At 54.3% G+C, this 17091-nt stretch overlaps 1 protein-coding gene across 2 annotated transcripts in view; it reads left to right on the top strand.

Moving 5' to 3' along the window:
• The first annotated feature begins 7122 nt into the window (after nt 1–7122).
• Nucleotides 7123–17091, top strand: part of RHBDL3 (rhomboid like 3) — a 50472-nt gene continuing 40503 nt past the window's right edge. The window contains exons 1-2 of one of the 2 annotated variants that reach the window (XM_058703183.1): nt 7123–7355; nt 8891–8914. In XM_058703183.1, coding sequence (XP_058559166.1) covers nt 7245–7355; nt 8891–8914 — 135 coding nt within the window. In that variant the 5' untranslated portion in view covers nt 7123–7244. The remainder of the gene's footprint in view (nt 7356–8890; nt 8915–17091) is intronic. The other variant, XM_058703185.1, reaches the window with a different exon arrangement.

Genomic DNA, 17091 nt, shown 5'->3' with positions numbered 1-17091 from the left:
CTACGTCTCATTCATCTCCGTGTCTACAGTTTCCATCTGCAAAGATGTTTATAGGCACCGTTTTGGAATAGAAAGTTGGACATCATGGCATTCCAAGATGGATTCTCCTACTGCAGTCTCTTAGTCCCCAGGGTCACATGGCTAAACAGTGACAGAGTTTGGACAAGAACCCAGGTCTGTTGACTCCTGGGCCTACTCGCAAGTACTTAGGAATCACATCTTGGTCTGTATTTCCCCCTTCCAGCCTGGCTGGGGAGCAAACACAGTTCTGGGTGAGTGGCAGGAAGGAGAAGGGTCCAAATGACCCAAGTGTATTTCAGGGCTGGGGGAGAGGTCACAGCTCATCTAGTCCGACCTCTGCATTTACAGGCCTACGGGGTTGAGGTGCTTTGGTCAAGGTCATGCAGCAAGCTGATGGCAGAGCGAGAATGAGGAGGGGAGACTTACCCTCCCGCCCCAGAGAGGCGATGGCCAAGCCCTCCAGTCCAGCGGCTGTCCGAGGGGCAGGTTCCTGGAGTCCTCGACTCTTCTGGGCCTTTCTCTCCTTCTCCTGGTGGCACAGCACTTAAGTAGGGTGCGTTCTGCATAAATAATAAAGAACGCTTCCCTTCCAGGGAGGAAGGCCGCGTCTGGGCAGGCAGTGTGACAGATGGTATTTACAATGTGTGCGGAGAAGTTCTCACACAGCCTCACTTGGGCTGTGCGGCTGAGAAATGGAGGAGGCAGATCTGAGTGCCCACCGTCTCACTCCCCTGCCCGGCATCCCAGGCGGCTGCTGCCGCTGCTGTGTCCCCATCATCAGAAAGCCTGCCTCGTGGGCCCCAAGACATTCTTCACTGCAGCCCCTCACCGGAGTAGGTGCCGGGTTAATGACATTCTTTCCCTGAGGAGGCCGAGAAGTCCCCATGAGGCCAGAGGCCAGGCAGACTTCCCAGGAATTCTGACCCCTGGCTTGCCTTCTTTGGCCTGGAGAAGTATAAATAGGACAGGTTTATTCACTGAGCAAATACTTTTTGAGAGCTTTCCATATGCCAGGAACCGTTCTAGGAGTCACAGACACTGCTGTAAGCCAACAAAACCAAGTCCTTGCCCTCATGGATTGTACACTCGAGTGGAAAGGCTCACCATGAGCCTCGTGGCAGTTTCTTAATGTCTCTTCCTCTCCACACAGCTCGATGGACACCTCATAGGAGCCCGGCACTGTGCGGTGGTGAATGAAAGTGAACCATTCCCCTCCTTCTGGGAGGAGTTTGCACATATAATTTTACGAAAAACAAAGCAGACAGACAGACCAGTGGCTTTTTCTCTAAAGCCAAAGACACCCCCCGATGCATACCAGCCCGCAACTAGACAAGCCGCCCCACTTGGGCACCCTGATTCAACCCTGCCCAGTTGCCCTGGGAGAAAGTCACTGCAAGCAGTAGTTGGGGCCAAGGGTACTCACCACATTAGGGTTTTTGTTTTTTTTTCCCTTTGACCCTTTGTTTGTGTGTTTGTTTTTCTTTCTTTTTTTTTTTTTTTTTTTTTAATTTTTTTTTTTTTCAACGTTTTTTATTTTTATTTTTGGGACAGAGAGAGACAGAGCATGAACGGGGGAGGGTCAGAGAGAGAGGGAGACACAGAATCGGAAACAGGCTCCAGGCTCTGAGCCATCAGCCCAGAGCCTGACGCGGGGCTCGAACTACGGACCGCGAGATCGTGACCTGGCTGAAGTCGGACGCTTAACCGACTGCGCCACCCAGGCGCCCCTGTTTTTCTTTCTTTTTTTAAGAAAACTTCCTGCCCAGCTCGGAGCCCAACCCAGGACTTGAACTCATGACCCTGAGATCAAGACGCGGATGTTTAACCAACCGAGCCACCCAGGTGTCCCACCTAGACTCTTAAAACAAGAAATTTGGTGAGAGGAATGGAGAATCGTATCTCCTCCGAGCCCAGGGGTTTTAGCGTCCCCGTTTGTAAACTGGAGGCAATTGTACCTATTCTGCTTCCCCTAAAAAAAGGCCAGCTTTTTGAGGATGAAATGGAATGACAAATGTAGAAATGCTTTGACATGAAGGCAGCAGGCAGACAATTGTATTTTTATTATGCAGAGGAATCTTTTCTCCACAACATAAAACAAGGAACAAGTTTCTTGTTGGGGGCTGAGAGTAATAGCTATGTAATTAGGCTTCGTGTCATATCAACAGACATGCTCTGTTTTTCATTAAACAGACATTTGTTCAGCTCCTACGGTGTGCAATGTTGCATATTGTGATGGATGTAAAATCGAACAGGCCAGATCCTCTCCTTCAAGGGACACGCATTCTTGGATAAAGAAGATAAAACTTAGAGGAAGGAGTGGTCCGTTTGGGCTGGAGGGTTAAGGAAGGGCTGGGGGAGGAGGGGCATGCGTCACAGAGAGGTGCACAGAGAGGTGCATGTGACTGAACGGACAGGACTTACCTCTTGCATAACCAAAGGTCGCAGAGAGTGTGGGAAGCCCAAAGAGAGCCAGAAGTGGCACCCTGGGGACCAGCCAAGCCCCAAGGAGACAGAAGGAAACTGAGAGCCAGCAAAGCAGCTTATCATTTTTCCCAAACATGGGGTTGGCTACATTTCGGAACTGGGAGAGTTTCCTCTGTGCCTTTCTGAGCTTCACTTTTGGGAGCCCACGCCTCTCTTTGAAAGGGTTTGGTGTCTGTGAACCTAGACATCTTTCAGTAATGATTTAAGTGACTCGGCAAATTGGGGGCCCTGGAGGGAGTGAGAAAGGAAGAGACGAAAGGAGAGCAGCAGCGTTGTGCTGTTTGATCTCCAAGACAGCGGGCAATAAGGCAAGAATGTGGGAGCTGGGGTAGAGGGTGGTTGGATTCCAAGTGGCAGTCTCCTCCCTGAGCGGCGTCTGCTGTTCGGACTTGCAGGCTTCAAACATGACTGGGGGATTCCTGGAAGACAAAAGAATTCAGGGCTGGGGCTTGGATCTCGGTCAAAAATAACTCATGTCTTCATCTCGGGCAGGCAAATGGCAGGAGCTGTTTGCAGGTTTCTCAGAAGATCGGGGCTCCACGTGGTGGGAGGGGACCGTGAGGGTCAGTTTGGATTTGCTTTAGGGAGAGAAAAGGGCCTTGAGGGGTGCATGCCTGGCTGAGGGAGACGTCAGAATGGGAAACTGTTGCTGGAGAAGAGGCCCAAGCCCCCGAGAAGTTCTGGAGAAAATCACCCCTGTTCACCCCCTGCTCTGCACGGCCACCATTTGCTTTGGGCAGTAATTACAGCCCTGAATGTTCCTTCCCCGGTTTCTCATTAGCTCATGTTGTCCACAAACTCCTTGGCTCCCCACACCCCGATTCCCCCTCCCAGTGGCTCCCTCTGGCTTCCCCCCCCCCCCCACCCCTCAACCCTGGCAACACCTTGTTCTGGCCCCCAGGTTCAGATCCTTAAAACTACACTCTTCCCTCTCTTGGTGGGTGCGCCTTAAAGACTCAGCCCCCAAACAGCTCTTCTCTTCCCTCCTTCCCTTTCTCACCAGGCTGTAATCAGAGGATTATCCGATTTTTCTCCCAAGAGGCCAGGGCCTGGGTCTTACTCCCTTTGTATTCTCAGCACCTCGGCCAGGGTCTGGCAAATAATGGCCACTCGCAATGTTAGATGAATTGCACTCTTGAGCGGCTGCCAACTTAATCTCCCTAAAATGCGGCTCTAGTTAGAAGCTATCACTGCTTCTCCATCGCCCACTGAGCAAGGTCCTCGCTCCTCAGCCTGGCACTCAAGGACTTTTGCCACATGGTTCTCACCCCCCGGCCACCCCCAGTTTGTGCTCAACCACTGAGTTGTTCTTAACACAGTCTGTGGTTTTTCTGTTCCTCTGGTGCAGTTTGTACCCTTCCACCCCAAAGCTGCCCCATCTTTCAAGGCTCATCTCTGAACCGTGTTTGACTCTTCAGAGCTCAGACTGCTCTCCCCCAGGCTCTTACGCTGCATCGACTAAGAGTGTCTTGTTAGGGACTTGAAGAGAGGTCATGGGTGTGGAGTGCTTACAAAATGAAGAGGTGGGTATCAATCAATGCCAATCAGCCCTTGTTTGCTGTCATTTCCCACCAGACCTGGGGTTCTCTGAGGGCAGGGCCCCTGTGCAGTTACCTCAGGGCATCTACAAGTGCCTGGCCCATGGCAGCCATTCAGTGAAGGTGAGTGGGCACTGATACCCATTCCTTCCTCTGTCCCCAGCGTGGCACAGAGTGTGCTGGTCCCCAGGCTATCTTAGTCTGGAGTGGCACAGAAGCTATCAGACAGCCTGGCCACTCCCATCCCTCAGAGGGGCCCCAGGCCCCATGTCCCGCTGCTTGCTGGGGAGTGGGGTGTACCTAGCTGCCGATTTCCCTGGGGCTGTGCGGTGAAATGGGCTGGCTGGCTGGTGAGGCCGAGGCAACAAGGAAGACAAAAGGTGAGAGTGTGGCCTCAGGTTCACAGAGTTTGGGTGTTACACCTCGTCTGCGAGTCCAGATGGCCATTCTCCTTCCAGCCAGGGCCAGGGTAAGGGAAGCAGTCTCCAGAAGGGAAGCTTCTGGTTAGTGGTTGGCAATTCTTTCCTAGGATACTTTTGGTGTGGGTGAAATGTTCCTAGGGCAGACAGAGGAACAAGCCGCCCTTCTGGATACTTCTCGGATCCTCCCTCTCCCCTAATTGCTGCTGCACTCGTGACCTCTTCCTTGGATGGCGTTGCCCCTCTCCCTATGCTCAAGCCAACCTCCTCCTGTCTATCTTCCACATTACAGCCGGAAGGATCTTTTAAAATAGGATTCTTGGGCTCACAATCCTTCAATGGCTCCCCTTTGGCCTTAGGTAGAGTCCAAGCTTCTTTCTCATGAAACTCACAGCCCTTCAAACCATCCCTTTGAGGCCGCCCTCTTCACATGAGACGCCCAGATCTCATGTGCAGCCACACCAGGTTGCGTGTAGTTCCCCTGCCAAACCAGACTGCTTCACGTTCCCAGCCTTTGCCCGAGGTGTTTCCTCTGCCTGGAATGCCTTCCCTTCAGGTGTCTCACTTTGCCTGGTTCTGGGGACGCATCCTTTGGGAAGTCTTCTTGGGCCCTCAAGGGCCCCGTCCTTTGGGTTTCTATACCCCCTGGACTTCCCTGGCTGTCTCCCCCAATCAAGCAGTTTCTGGAGGGCAGGGTCCAGATCCTACTTATCTCTGTATTCCCAAAGCCCCGTCACTGGCACTTAGGGAGAGCTCCGTACATGTTCAGAGAACTGAACTGAGCCTGCCAAGGTCCCTTCTAGAGGGAATGACAGAGTCCAATATGTGGATAAGAGGTGTGAAAAAACCAAAGGTCAGCTGGGGTCAGAATGCTGTCCAGGGGCTGCTGGGCATCTCAGCAGAGTGGCTATGACACCTCTCTGAGCCCTTCTTCTCCTCACCCCACCCCAGGCTTGTTGGCCCATTGGTCCAGTCCCAGAGATCTAAGTGTAACACAGCCAGCACCCATATGGGTCATGCAGATGATATCAGGAAGGTGGGGAGGAGGCAGTGACATTGACCTCAGGGCCGCATGCTTCCTTTTGTCCTTCTGGGTCTTCTTTCCACAAAGGAGTTAGGCCTCTCTTCTGTCCCTCTGAAGGCTGTTTTCAAAATCACACCCTAGGCAGACAGTTTTATTTACAAGGAAATCTTGGCAGGATCTTGACTTGTTAGTAGAGTAGGGATGGGGGAGGGTGGTAAGAAACAAAAATAGTTGAAATGATCACACTTTCTGAAACCGAGATGAAAATTGGTGTCTGTAGCAAACTCACCTAATTAGAACAGAGTTAATTTCCTCCTCTGTGTTTAAGGGGAGCAGTCCTTGTCGGGTGAGATGGTCACAGGTTAGATCCCGGGACTGGGGTTATGTGTCTGCTTTATGATGATGAGAGCATTAATTGCAACTTTCGGTGTTGGAAAAGAGCCTCCCTCACTGAGAGGGAGCAGAGAGGAGCAGACACCTGTGAGTGGGTGGGTGTTGGGTGTTAGGAAGAGGACTGGGAGGGGACCACTGACCAGACACGAGCCCCTGTGCCTCTTCGGAGAGTGGCACCTGTCCCAGCAGACCACCGGACGAGTTTGCAGGCAAAGCCTCTGTTTCTGGGAGACGGTCTCCTGGGAGGTCCTGCAGGGAAACAACACCTCCCCCCCTTTTTTTCTTCTTTAAAAGATCTCCTATTCCTCCGATCTAACTTCATCACTATTTGCTTTAGCTTCTTTACCTCCCATCTCCCAGTTGGGGCACTTCTCTGGGCTTGCCTCTGTCAACCTGGTCAAATGAAGCCAGGGCTCTGTCAACATAGCTCTCCTGCAGGAAGAGAAAGACTTAGGATTGGGGATCCTGGCAGCCCCTGTCTGACTTCTCCCATCCCTAAATTACTGGACCTGAGACCGAAAGGAGGGGAAGAGAGATGGAAGGGTGTTGAGGATCCCGTCCTCCCAGCATCCCGCCCCCAGTTCACTCCCAGTTAACCCCGACGTTGCCAACTTAGTGAAAACCTCGCCCCTGCCTCCTTCACGCATCTGCAGCCTCCAAGTGATCGTTAACCCGGTGGGTCTCGGGAAGTGGGCACTGCACCCCACCCCGGCCCCGAGACAAACCCGGGCCCCGGCTGGAGGCTGGTGGTAATGGGGCCACGGACGGCGCGGCGCTGCCCGCCCCCCCGCCCCCCTCGCCCGCACATCCCCCCCTCCGCCCCGGGCGGTGCAGCCACTTCCCCGCCAGCCCCGCCGCAGCTCTGCCCCCTCTCCTCCCGGGGCCGCGCCACTCTGACCGATTTGGCTCTGGTGGTGGCGCCCGGGGGGGTGGGGGCGGGGGACGGCGGTCCCCGGGAGCAGCCCCGCCCCCGCCCGCGCGCCGCCCCCGAGGAGTCCGCGGGGAGGAGGAGACTCCGGCGCAGAGCTGGGGCCGCGGGAAGCGAGAAGGGAGCGCGGGGAGCCGCGGGGCCGGGGCCGGCCCAAGGGCGCCCTCGCCTCTGAGCCGGGCGTGGGGGCCTGGGCGGAGGCCGGCGGGGCCGCGAGCGCGGAGAAGTTTGGCGGCGAGGGGCCGGGCGTCCCGGGGTGGCGAGGCGGCGACGCGGGGGCCGGGGCCATGGGGGCGGGCGCGGGCGGCGGGGCTGGCGCGGAGGCGGCGCGGTGCGCACAGGGCCCCCGGAGCGGCGCGGCCCGCGCCGCGCAAAGTTAGCCCGGCGCGCCGGGACGAGCCCCACAGCCGCCCGCCGGCCCTGGACCCCGCGTCGGCATGGGAGAGCACCCCAGCCCGGGCCCCGCAGTGGCCGCCTGCGCCGAGGCGGAGCGCATCGAGGAGCTGGAACCCGAGGCCGAGGAGCGGCCGCCGGCGGCGCCGGAGGACGTGAGTGCCCCCTCCCCCGCCCGGGCAAACTTTCTGGGGGGCACTGTGCGGGAGCTGCCCCCGTCTCTCCCCCGCGGGGCAACTTGGAGGTTTCAAGGTGACGGCGGGAGCGCCCCGGATTGGCCGGGTCCCCGCGGGCGGGAGAGGGCGGAGGGACCGGTCTCCCCCAAACGCGCGCGCGCCACCCCCCTGCTCGGGCTCCCGCCGTTTCGCTGCGGGACACAGCCCCGCCGCTGCGCTGGGGACCCGTCTGCCGCCGGAGCCCCCTCCCCGCGGCTGGTGCAGTGCCCGGGACACGGCGTTTTCCCGCAGAGGCGGCCGCGTCACAGCAGTGACTCCCCCTCCCCTCCCACTCGCGACCTGCGGGCTCCCTGAGCCCGGGGAAGGAGCGGGCGCCGCAGAGTCCCCGGAACCCGGCAGCGCCGACCGGTCTGGCGACCCCCTTCTTCGCTTCCGGATTAGCTCCCTCCCTGCACCTGCCCTGTCGCGACACTGATTGAAATTGAAGCCGGCCCCAGCCCCCGAACCTGGCCGGAGGAGGAAGAGGGGGAGTACTGGGAGCCCGGGAGTCCCAGACCGAGTCGGTGCCTGCGACGGTCCCCCGGGCGAGGATGGGGAGGGGCTGCCCCAGAGGGCTTCCCTGCCATCTGCCGCCGGAGTCTCCTTCCCTTCGGTTCGGGGAGCCAGCGGCGGAGCCCGCGCCGGGGAGTCCTGGGAACTGGAATTTCCTAAGCTACTCCCTCCCCAGGTTAACCTGCAGACTGAGGGGAAAAACTGGGCAGACGCTCTGCCCTGCCCTAGCCCTCTCTCAGAATGGGAAATGGAGGTGAAGCCAGGCCCCCCAACCTACTAAACCTAAGCCGGCAAGTCTGAATGAGTGTGCCCCAGGGGAGCTTAACATCCTCCCTTCCCTCTGGCTCCCGCAGTTAAACCTCTCACCAGCTTCTGGCCCCCAAGCCCCGAACTCACCAATTAGACTCAGCCTTGGGAGGGACCACTTAGATTTCAGTGCTTTCCAGAGACCCCTCCTCCCAAGCTGCAGACAAAATGTTAGCGTTTGTGCAGGCTGAGTTTTCCTGAGTAGGGGTCTCTGGCCCCTAGCAAGTTGGGACGGTTCTGGCAGGTCTGATGGGATTGCACCTGGGTCAGCTTTCCCAGGTGTGGGAATAGACACGGCTACAAGCTTTAGGTGTAAGTTATTAGAGGCCCTTGGGGAGAGTTGAATGCCTTTATTTAGTAATTGTTGAGACTCACCCTTGTTCTGTTTATCCCTTTCTGCGTGTCTCCAAGTGAGGGACACCCCCCACCCCCAACCTCCCCAACCTGAGTTCCCTCCCTTTGCTTAGTGCAGATTCACTTGGGGAGCTCTTCCCACATTTCCCCTGGTGTCTTGTGGCGGGTCCCTGAGTCTGGGCAGCAACTGGGAGGCAGTGTCCGAAATCTCAGGGGGGCTGGAGAGTCCTTGGTGATAAGTGTGTTTCTCTCTCTCTCTCTCTCCTCTTCCTCCTCTTGTGCATGGCCTCCCTCTCTACCAGCACTGGAAAGTCCTGTTTGATCAGGTACGTGAGCAGTTAAATCCCCCCCCACTTCCTTCCAGCCCTCCCCACAATCAGTCTCCCTGCCTGCGTGGGCTTCCCTAGCTCTGCACTCCTGAGATGCTGACGTGGGGTGGGGGCGTGGCTTAGTGCATCTATGAGACGGAACACTGCTCTCCACTGCTCTCCAGGTTTCAGGAGTAGGCGGTGGGCTCCCCTGAGAGATCCTTGCCTCCCTCCTTCTCCCAACTCCGCCTCACCAGAGCCAGGTTTAAACCACATAGAAATTGGACAATAGGTATCGAAAGCCGGGGACGTTCTCTATGTGCCAGGGGATTGCAGTTGGGGCTGAGGAGGTGGGGGAAGGGCTGAGGTTAACATCCCCTCTCCTTTCCTACCTCCACCTTCAGAGATCCATGTGGGTACCACTGAAGTCAAATCTCTACCCTCCTTGGAGGATGACTCACAGTATGGGCTCTTTTGAAAGCTGTCTCTAACTTTGCGGCACGGATGAGAGTTAGGGGAAATAGTACGTGATTGTTTGCAACACCTAGCGTCTAGGTGTGGGGAGTGGATTTGGAAATGCCACCTTTGGAATCAATTGATGGACAGTTGACCTTCGGCAAGGAAACAGTTTCTTCTTTGCTTGGTACTCCTGTTGAAAGCTTTTGTGTATTTCCCTCTCCCGCTCCATTCCTCGATGCAGAGGATAGGCAAGAGATGTCCCAGTGCAGGGGGAGTAGTGAACGCTGCGGTCCCGCGGTAAGCATGATTGTGCCACGAAGTCTGTGCAACTTTAAGAGCCCTGTCTGGTCCAGCCAGAGGGCACCTGTTGGATTGGAGAAGGAGATAGAGCTTTAAAAGTAGCTCGGACCAGACCTCGTCCTGTTACACGCAGGGGAAGCTTTTGAAAGCTTTTTAGCAGGGATCTGAGCAGTGCTTTGGGAAGGTCCTGTGTGATAGGATGGAGGCAAGGTGGGTTGCAGGCATGAGGGAAAGTAGTCAGGAGTCTGCCTCAGTGACGTAGTAGATGAGGTAAAAACGGAAAGGAAGAGGGATGTGACCGCGGGGAATTGGAAGGCTTACTGCCCCTGAGTCAATGAGTGAAGCACATAGATAAGTTTGAGATTCTGAACCTGGGAGGAAAAAGGGAAAGTCAGGGTGGGGGTCAGGTGTTGGCATAAATGACAGCTTTGGTTTCAGACCAGTTCGGTTTGGGGAGCCCACTAAATGCAGGTGCCCAAGTGGGACTGAGACTTGGAATTACAGCTGGAAAGTCATGGCAGGCCTGGGGTGGGGCTTGGGGGGTGTCATCCGCATTAGCATGAGGCCTGGCTGTGGTCTGGGGAGCATCCACTCGGCTCCTGTCCCAGTGGGGTGGCACATCTCTCCCTCTGCCCCCACATGCCACCCACTCTCCCTCCAGTTCCTAAGAGCACAGCCGCTGCTGGCCTGCCGCCCTGAGGCAGGAGGGGCCGCCTGCTGTCACCCATACCAAGACCAGCAAGCTGCCAGCCCTTCACACCTCCTGCCAGATTTAGAATCAGAACCTAGAACAAAGTGTTTCATTTTTTTCCCTCTGTGTCTCTTTCTCATTCGATTAGTTTTCTGTGTGTGTGTGTTTACATTTTAAAAGGAACTGTTTGGGTGAATGGAGGAAAACTTTTAGTAGGAAGACTTTGGAGCCGGGAGAGGGGAGGATGTGCAGAGAGCAGAGAGGATGTGTAGCAACTAATAGCGGGTGGTCTGTGAAATCCATTTTCTCCTGCTGGAGGGAGGTCCCTAGTGTCACGACGAACATGTCCCTACTTCTGGGAAGGCCCACCCAGAAACCTTTCCAGACAGACAAAATTAATCCTAGGAAGAAAACTCCCAGACATACTCAGGGCAAACCATTTTTTCTCACAGTAATTTCTTCCCCATCCCTCACGTGACATTAGAAGCCCATTTCTGTTGCCTTCCTTCCTGTGGGTGCTTTGTGTTTAAGGAGAGCCGCTCCTGGGCAGGGCTTGACCTCTGGCAGATTTCCTCTGTGTTCCTTCCCCCTCCTTTGTGAAGCTGCCTGGGGCCATTCCCGCATGGGGCTAACTGGAGAGTAGGTAGGAAGCTTCACAGAAGGATGCGGAACTTCAGGATGCTAGGTTCTTCAGAAAGCTGAAGGGTTTTCCCCCTGCCTCTTCCTGTGGGCCTGCTTAAAGGTGGGACTCCAGGGTTGGTGAACCTGGTGCACTTAGGAAAGAATGTTTGGCTGGGGGTTGAGGCAGCGCCCCAACCATCTCTTACAGAACTAGACAGCCCTGGAGCACCTGGATGGCTTGGTGGGTTGAGCATCCGACTCTTGATTTCAGCTCAGGTCATGATCCTAGGGCTGAGGGATCAAGCCCCACATTGGGCTCCATGCTGAGCATAGAGCCTGCGTAAGATTCTTCCTCTACCCCTCTCCTCCACTTGTGCACGCATGCTCTCTCTCTCTCTCTCAAGTTAAAAAAGAAAGGGAGGGAGGGAGGGAGGAAGGAAGGAAGGAAGGAAGGAAGGAAGGAAGGAAGGAAGGAAGGAAGAGACAGCCCTGACCAGTTGAACTGTGGTGGGGGCGTGGGGCACATGACACCTGTCAGGGTCCCTCCAAGCTGATGTGTTCACCTTCCAGAGGTGGATGGGATGAGAGGCTGGCCCCAGTCAGTCCTCCTTTCCCTCCTGGGTCACGGAAACACCAGTGAGCACCCAGTTTCAAACTGGGACCTGCTGTCTGGTTCTTCAGCACACAGAGTAGCTTTGACCCAGCATGAAGCTAATTAAGCCCCAAGGACTGAAGCTGTGCCCTACGCCTGTTGGTCCTGTGTGGTCACCCCCCAACTAAATGGCCAGGGTGCCTTTTGTGGGAGTTCCAAGTGAAGAAAACAGGTGACCCCTGTCCCTTGGAGGTTTCCCTGCCCCACCAGGTGTTCTGGGAATCTGGCCCGCTCAAGCAGGAGAGTAATGTGTTCTCCCTCTTCACCCCACCTCTGGTTTCTTCCCCGCGGGTCCTGGAAGTTCTAGCAGGCAGGACACCTAGGCATCATCACTCCAACCCCTAGACGCTCCATATACTTTCTTTCCTATGTGTACTTCTGCTGAGGGAATCGTCTTCTCATGTACTTGGGATCTTAATGGTTTCCCTAAATATTAGATTTTAAAGTTACCTAAATATGAATCTGTGGTTATAGTGTAATATGCTGTAAAGTGTCTTATTTTCCTATAGTTGGATCTGTTGAGCTTTTCCTTCATGATTCTTCCTATTGCTTTGGACCCGAGACAGTCTTCATCTGTGTTTATTTATTTTATTTTTTTATTTTTTAAAAGTTTATTTGTTTAGGGGCGCCTGGGTGGTTCAGTCTGTTAAGTAGCCAACTCTTGATTTTGGCTCAGGTCATGATCTCACGGTTTGTGGGTTCGGTCCCCGGGTTGGGTTCTGCACTGACAGGGCAGAGCCTGCCTTGGATTCTCTCTTTCTCTCTCTCTCTCTCTCTCTCTCTCTCTCTCTCTCTCTCTGCCCCTCCCCTGCTCATTTTCTCTCTCTCTCTCTCAAAATAAACCAATAAACATTTTTTATTTTATGTTTTTTTTTTTTTAATGTTTATTTATTTTTGAGAGAAAGAGCGCCAGTGGGGGAAGAGCAGAGAGAGAAGGAGACACAGAATTGGAAGCAGGCTCCAGGCTCCAAGCTATCAACACAGAGCCCAATGCAGGGCTTGAACTCATGAACCACGAGATTGTGACCTGAGGTAAAGTCAGATGCTTAAACAACTGAGCCACCCAGGTGCCTGAATAAACATTTTTTTAAAAGTTCATTTACGTATTTAGTTAAGTAACCTCTACACCCAACGTGGGGTTCGAACTCACAACCTTGAGACCAAGAGTCACTCGCTTTTCTGACTGGGCCAGCCAGGCACCCCATTCTTCATTCCTTCTTTTTTAGATTTTATGAATATGCACTTGTATTTCCTACTACTTTTTCTATACTAAAAAAATCATCAAACCCTTGACTCTGTCCAGACCTTTTTCCTATCCAGTTATGCCAGCATCACTTTTTTTTTATTTTTTATTTTTTAATGTTTATTCTTGAGGGAGAAAGAGACAGAGTATGAGTGGGGGAGGGGCAGAGAGAGAGAGGGAGACACAGAAACTGAAGCAGGCTCCACGCTCCAAGCTGTCAGCACAGAGCCCGATGCAGGGCTCAAACCCACAAGCTGTGGGATCATGACCTGAGCCAAAGTCGGACGCTTAACTGACTGAGCCACCTAGGCACCCCTTGCCAGCATCACTTATTAAGAAACACTTCCTTTAGGTGTTGTTTGGAAAATTTGATCACTTGGTAAATTTTTATTTGTGGTTGGATTTATTCTTTTTTTTTTTTTTTTAATGTTTATTTTTGAGAGAGAGAGCACGCGCGCACGTGGGGGAGGGGCAGAGAGAGAGGGAGACACAGAATCTGAAGCAGGCTCCAGACTCTGAGCTGTCAGCCCAGAGCCCGATGCAGGGCTTGAACCCAACAATCTCAAGATCATGACCTGAGCCAAAGTCAGACACTTAACTGACTGAGCCACCCAAGCGCCCCAGGTTTATTCTTTATTTCTCATCTATTCCCCTGCTATTTGTAATTGTGCAGGTAATGTACCCTTCAGTTTTTGCTTTACATTATTACATAGGTTCCCTCCAGGCTCCCTTTTTTCAGGTTACGCTTGGAAAGTCTCACTCTCAGTCCCTTCCTGAACCCCGGGGAAGTGCCCTCAGGGGTCCAAGGTCAAATAGTGAGTCAGTGGCAGATAGAGGACCCATGAAGGGCTTCCAGGCTGGGAAAACCATTTTTGGGTTCATCCTTAAAATGCCTTCAAGATTTACAAATGTTTAATGAGCAAAAGTGTTTGGGGGCAGAGTTCTGCTAAGTCAACAAAGCACAATTACTTTTGAGCACAGATGAGCAAGAAGAAAAGGAAAGATTGAAAGTAATTTGATTGTGCTTGTGTGTGTTCTCCCCCTTCCACTGACAGCGTGCATTTCTCAGAACCCCCAAAAGAGCCCCAACTGCTAATCTCCCAGAAGGAAAGCAGACAAGTTTTGACTGTCCCACCACTGAAATTATAAACATGCTACAACCAGCTTGAAGAGCAACTTAGGCAGCCTCTTGGGTCCAGAACCCTGGATTTGGAGTCACAGAGACCTGGCTTCAAGCCTTACTGACTTTGTGATTGGGGGCAAGTGACATTAGTGCTCTCAGCCCCGATTTCCTCATTTGTAAAACAAGGACAGCAATCTTTTAAAAAATTTTTTAATGTTTATTTTTTGAGAGAGAGAGAGAGAGGGAGAGCATGCACAGGGGAGGGGCTGAGAGAGACACACACACACATAGAACCTGAAGCAGGCTCCAGGTTCTGAGCTGTCAGCACAGAACCGGATGCAGGGCTCCAACTCATGAACCGCGAGATCATGACCTGAACTCAAGTTGGACGCTTAACCGACTGAGCCATCCGGGCGCCTCAAACAAGGACAGTAATCTTGAACTCCAGTGGCAACTGTGGAAATTAAATGGAAATGGAGACTCTTCATAATGTCTGATACCCAGTGGACATTTGACAACTGTCTCTTGACTGGGACTCAGACTTTACTAGAAGAAGCCTAGGGCTGCTTCTGAGATCCAGGCCCCCACCAGGAAGGCAGTGGCCTCCCTAAACCAGCTCCTTCCCATTCTGGGCTCCTCGAAAGAGAGCCACTTCTGAGTCCAGAGGACTTTTTTGCTTGCTCTCCCCAGGTATCTCCCCTGCTCAGCCCCCTTTTCTCCAGCTTGGGGTCTTCCCTTGGCCTGACCCTAAAGCCTACCTCATTTGCAATTCTCCCGCACGCTGGCTTAAGTTCTGGGAGTTGAAAAGAGGTTCACACGGGGCTACTGAATGGATTAGTGAGGGGCCATGGAGAAAACACCTGCCCCAGAGACAAGGCATTGATGGCGGCCCCCGGAACACATGATTAGCCAGCAGAAAGAGGTTCCCAGAGAAGGACAAAGCCGTAGATTTGACTGGAGCCCTTGCTTAGGCTCTGTACCTCCACTCCATTATCAGGTGGCCTCCAGAGCCCTTGAGGCTATGGAAGTCCCTCCACCACAAAGCCAGCTTTCCTACCCTGCTCCTGTCCCAGTGACCCTGGCAGTCATGCTGAATTAACCCTTGTATCCCTGACCACTCGCAGAAGTACATGTGGTAGCAGTTGAGCAGTGGGGCCAAGGGATCTGAGACTGTGTGCTGCCTGCCACATAATAGGCAGCCGTCCTGTCAGTGCTGGGACTAGAGCCCAGCTCTGCTCCCCTCTGACCTGTGTTCCCACCACCAGGCCATGCAGACTTCCATTTGCTCACTTGGCGTCCTGAGTGACTAGAACAACGAAGAGGACACACATCTGGCTCAAGTCCCAGTTCTCCTGCCAGCTGCGTGGCAATGGGCGAGCCAGGCAACCTCTCCAAACCTCAGTTTTCTCATCTGTAAGCTGCCTAGAATAATATCCTTCCCTCAGGGTTGTGGTGAGGCTCCCGAGAGTGTGTGTGTGTGTGTAGCACTTGGGGCAGTAGGGGCAGTATGCAGGGAGCACCTGAGAAACCTGGCAGTTGTATCGTCTTACTGGGACTTAGGGAAATGGACACTGTTTTCATTTCAAAAGAACATGTGACGTGTAAGGGTCACAGGTGTTGAATCAGCATTCAGATCCCCAGGATTCCGGTGGGGTTCATCCTATCCTATCAAGCTGGCTTCAGGGCAGGAGCTGGACATCCACATTCCTCCTGAACTTTCCGCAGGAAAAGAAGAGAAGCTTTGGGACAAAGGCTGGCTGGGGTGGGGATGACGCCCAAGTGTCCCCTCTGGTCACTGCCTGGCTGCCTGCGTGGCTGAGGGTGAACGGTCCCGCCGGTCAGGTGACCAGAGCCCAGAGCCAGCCTCCTCGACCTGGCAGTCCACTGTGAGAATAGGGCACTCTTCTGTCTGTATCTTGAGTTGTGAGCGCCCCGGGGGGAGCCACCATCTCTGCCCCCCCAGCTTTCCTGACGCACGTTGCAGGTTTGAGTCAGTAAATATTTCTTCAAGAGAACAGATATTGAGTGCCTACTGCATGCACATATCTCCTCATCTCATTTTGATCTCTCAGCCACCCTGTGAGGTGAGTGGTGCTAGACCTTCTTTACAGAGGAGGAAACTGAGGCCTGAGGGGGCGGGGCCTGCCCAGAGACGCAAAGCCAAGGAGGATCCTCTGCAGAAGGGGTTGTATGTGTTTCTCCACAAGGTGGCTTCTGAAACAGGGTGGAGGGCCCAGGAGGCGGAGGAGTTTGGTGACCCTTTATCCTACCTTATCCTAGCTCCCCACCCCCACTCCCTCCTCTGGGTCTCTCAGCCTTCTCTTTTCTGGGGAATGAGGGACCAGAGGGACTCTTTGGTGGCTTCTAGGAGCAGCAGGAGGAAGTGGGTTTAGGCTGAAGGGAAGGGAGGGATGGGGCAGATGTAAGCCCCTGCCCATACCCAATCCTACTGCACTGACCCCCCCTCACCCCGCCTGTGACCTGTGACGGCCCCCCCTCCCTGCCAGGATGCCCGCCTTTGTGGCTGATGCTGTGACTCAGCTTCAGTCCCCAGGCGGCTGTGATGGCTGTGCCTGGATGAGTCAGCATGGGCATTATGTCTGCTCCTGGGGACCCAAGAGACCTGCCTCTGAGTCACAGCCCCCAGCTGTCTCCCCTGCCCCCCGAGTCTCCAAGGCCTTCTTTGGGGGGCTCTGAAAAAGAAGCAGAGTCTTCCAAGGGGCTTTCAGGGTGGAAAGAGACAAAGCCTGGAGGAAAGAGGGGCCCCACCCCTCATTGCCCTCCTAACCCCAGCGTCCTGCATCCCAGGGAAAGTCTGGGAGCGCTTCCCCTCCAGTCCAGGTGTTGAGCGCATTGGATGGTTTCTGGAAACATGCCCATTATCCAGCGACTCGGCCTGGACTCAGGCCAGGATGCCCGCTTCTCTGCTGAGGGAAGGGTGTTCTAGCTCCCTAACCAACCTCACAGCCCTGTTCAGCTGTTTGACTTGTGGGGAGGAGGGTTGCTCAGGGGCCCTCCTGAGTGACCCCCCCGGGGGGGGGGGGTCTGGGCAAGCTGTTTATCTCTGTGTCCCTCAGTTCCTATGTCTGTTAAATGGGACTAATCA

The sequence above is a fragment of the Neofelis nebulosa genome, chromosome 16 (genome assembly GCF_028018385.1).
Source record: "Neofelis nebulosa isolate mNeoNeb1 chromosome 16, mNeoNeb1.pri, whole genome shotgun sequence".
In the NCBI taxonomy this organism is placed as follows: Eukaryota; Metazoa; Chordata; class Mammalia; order Carnivora; family Felidae; genus Neofelis; species Neofelis nebulosa.
Note: the sequence above shows the minus strand (reverse complement) of the source record. Positions and strands in the feature narration are given on the sequence as shown.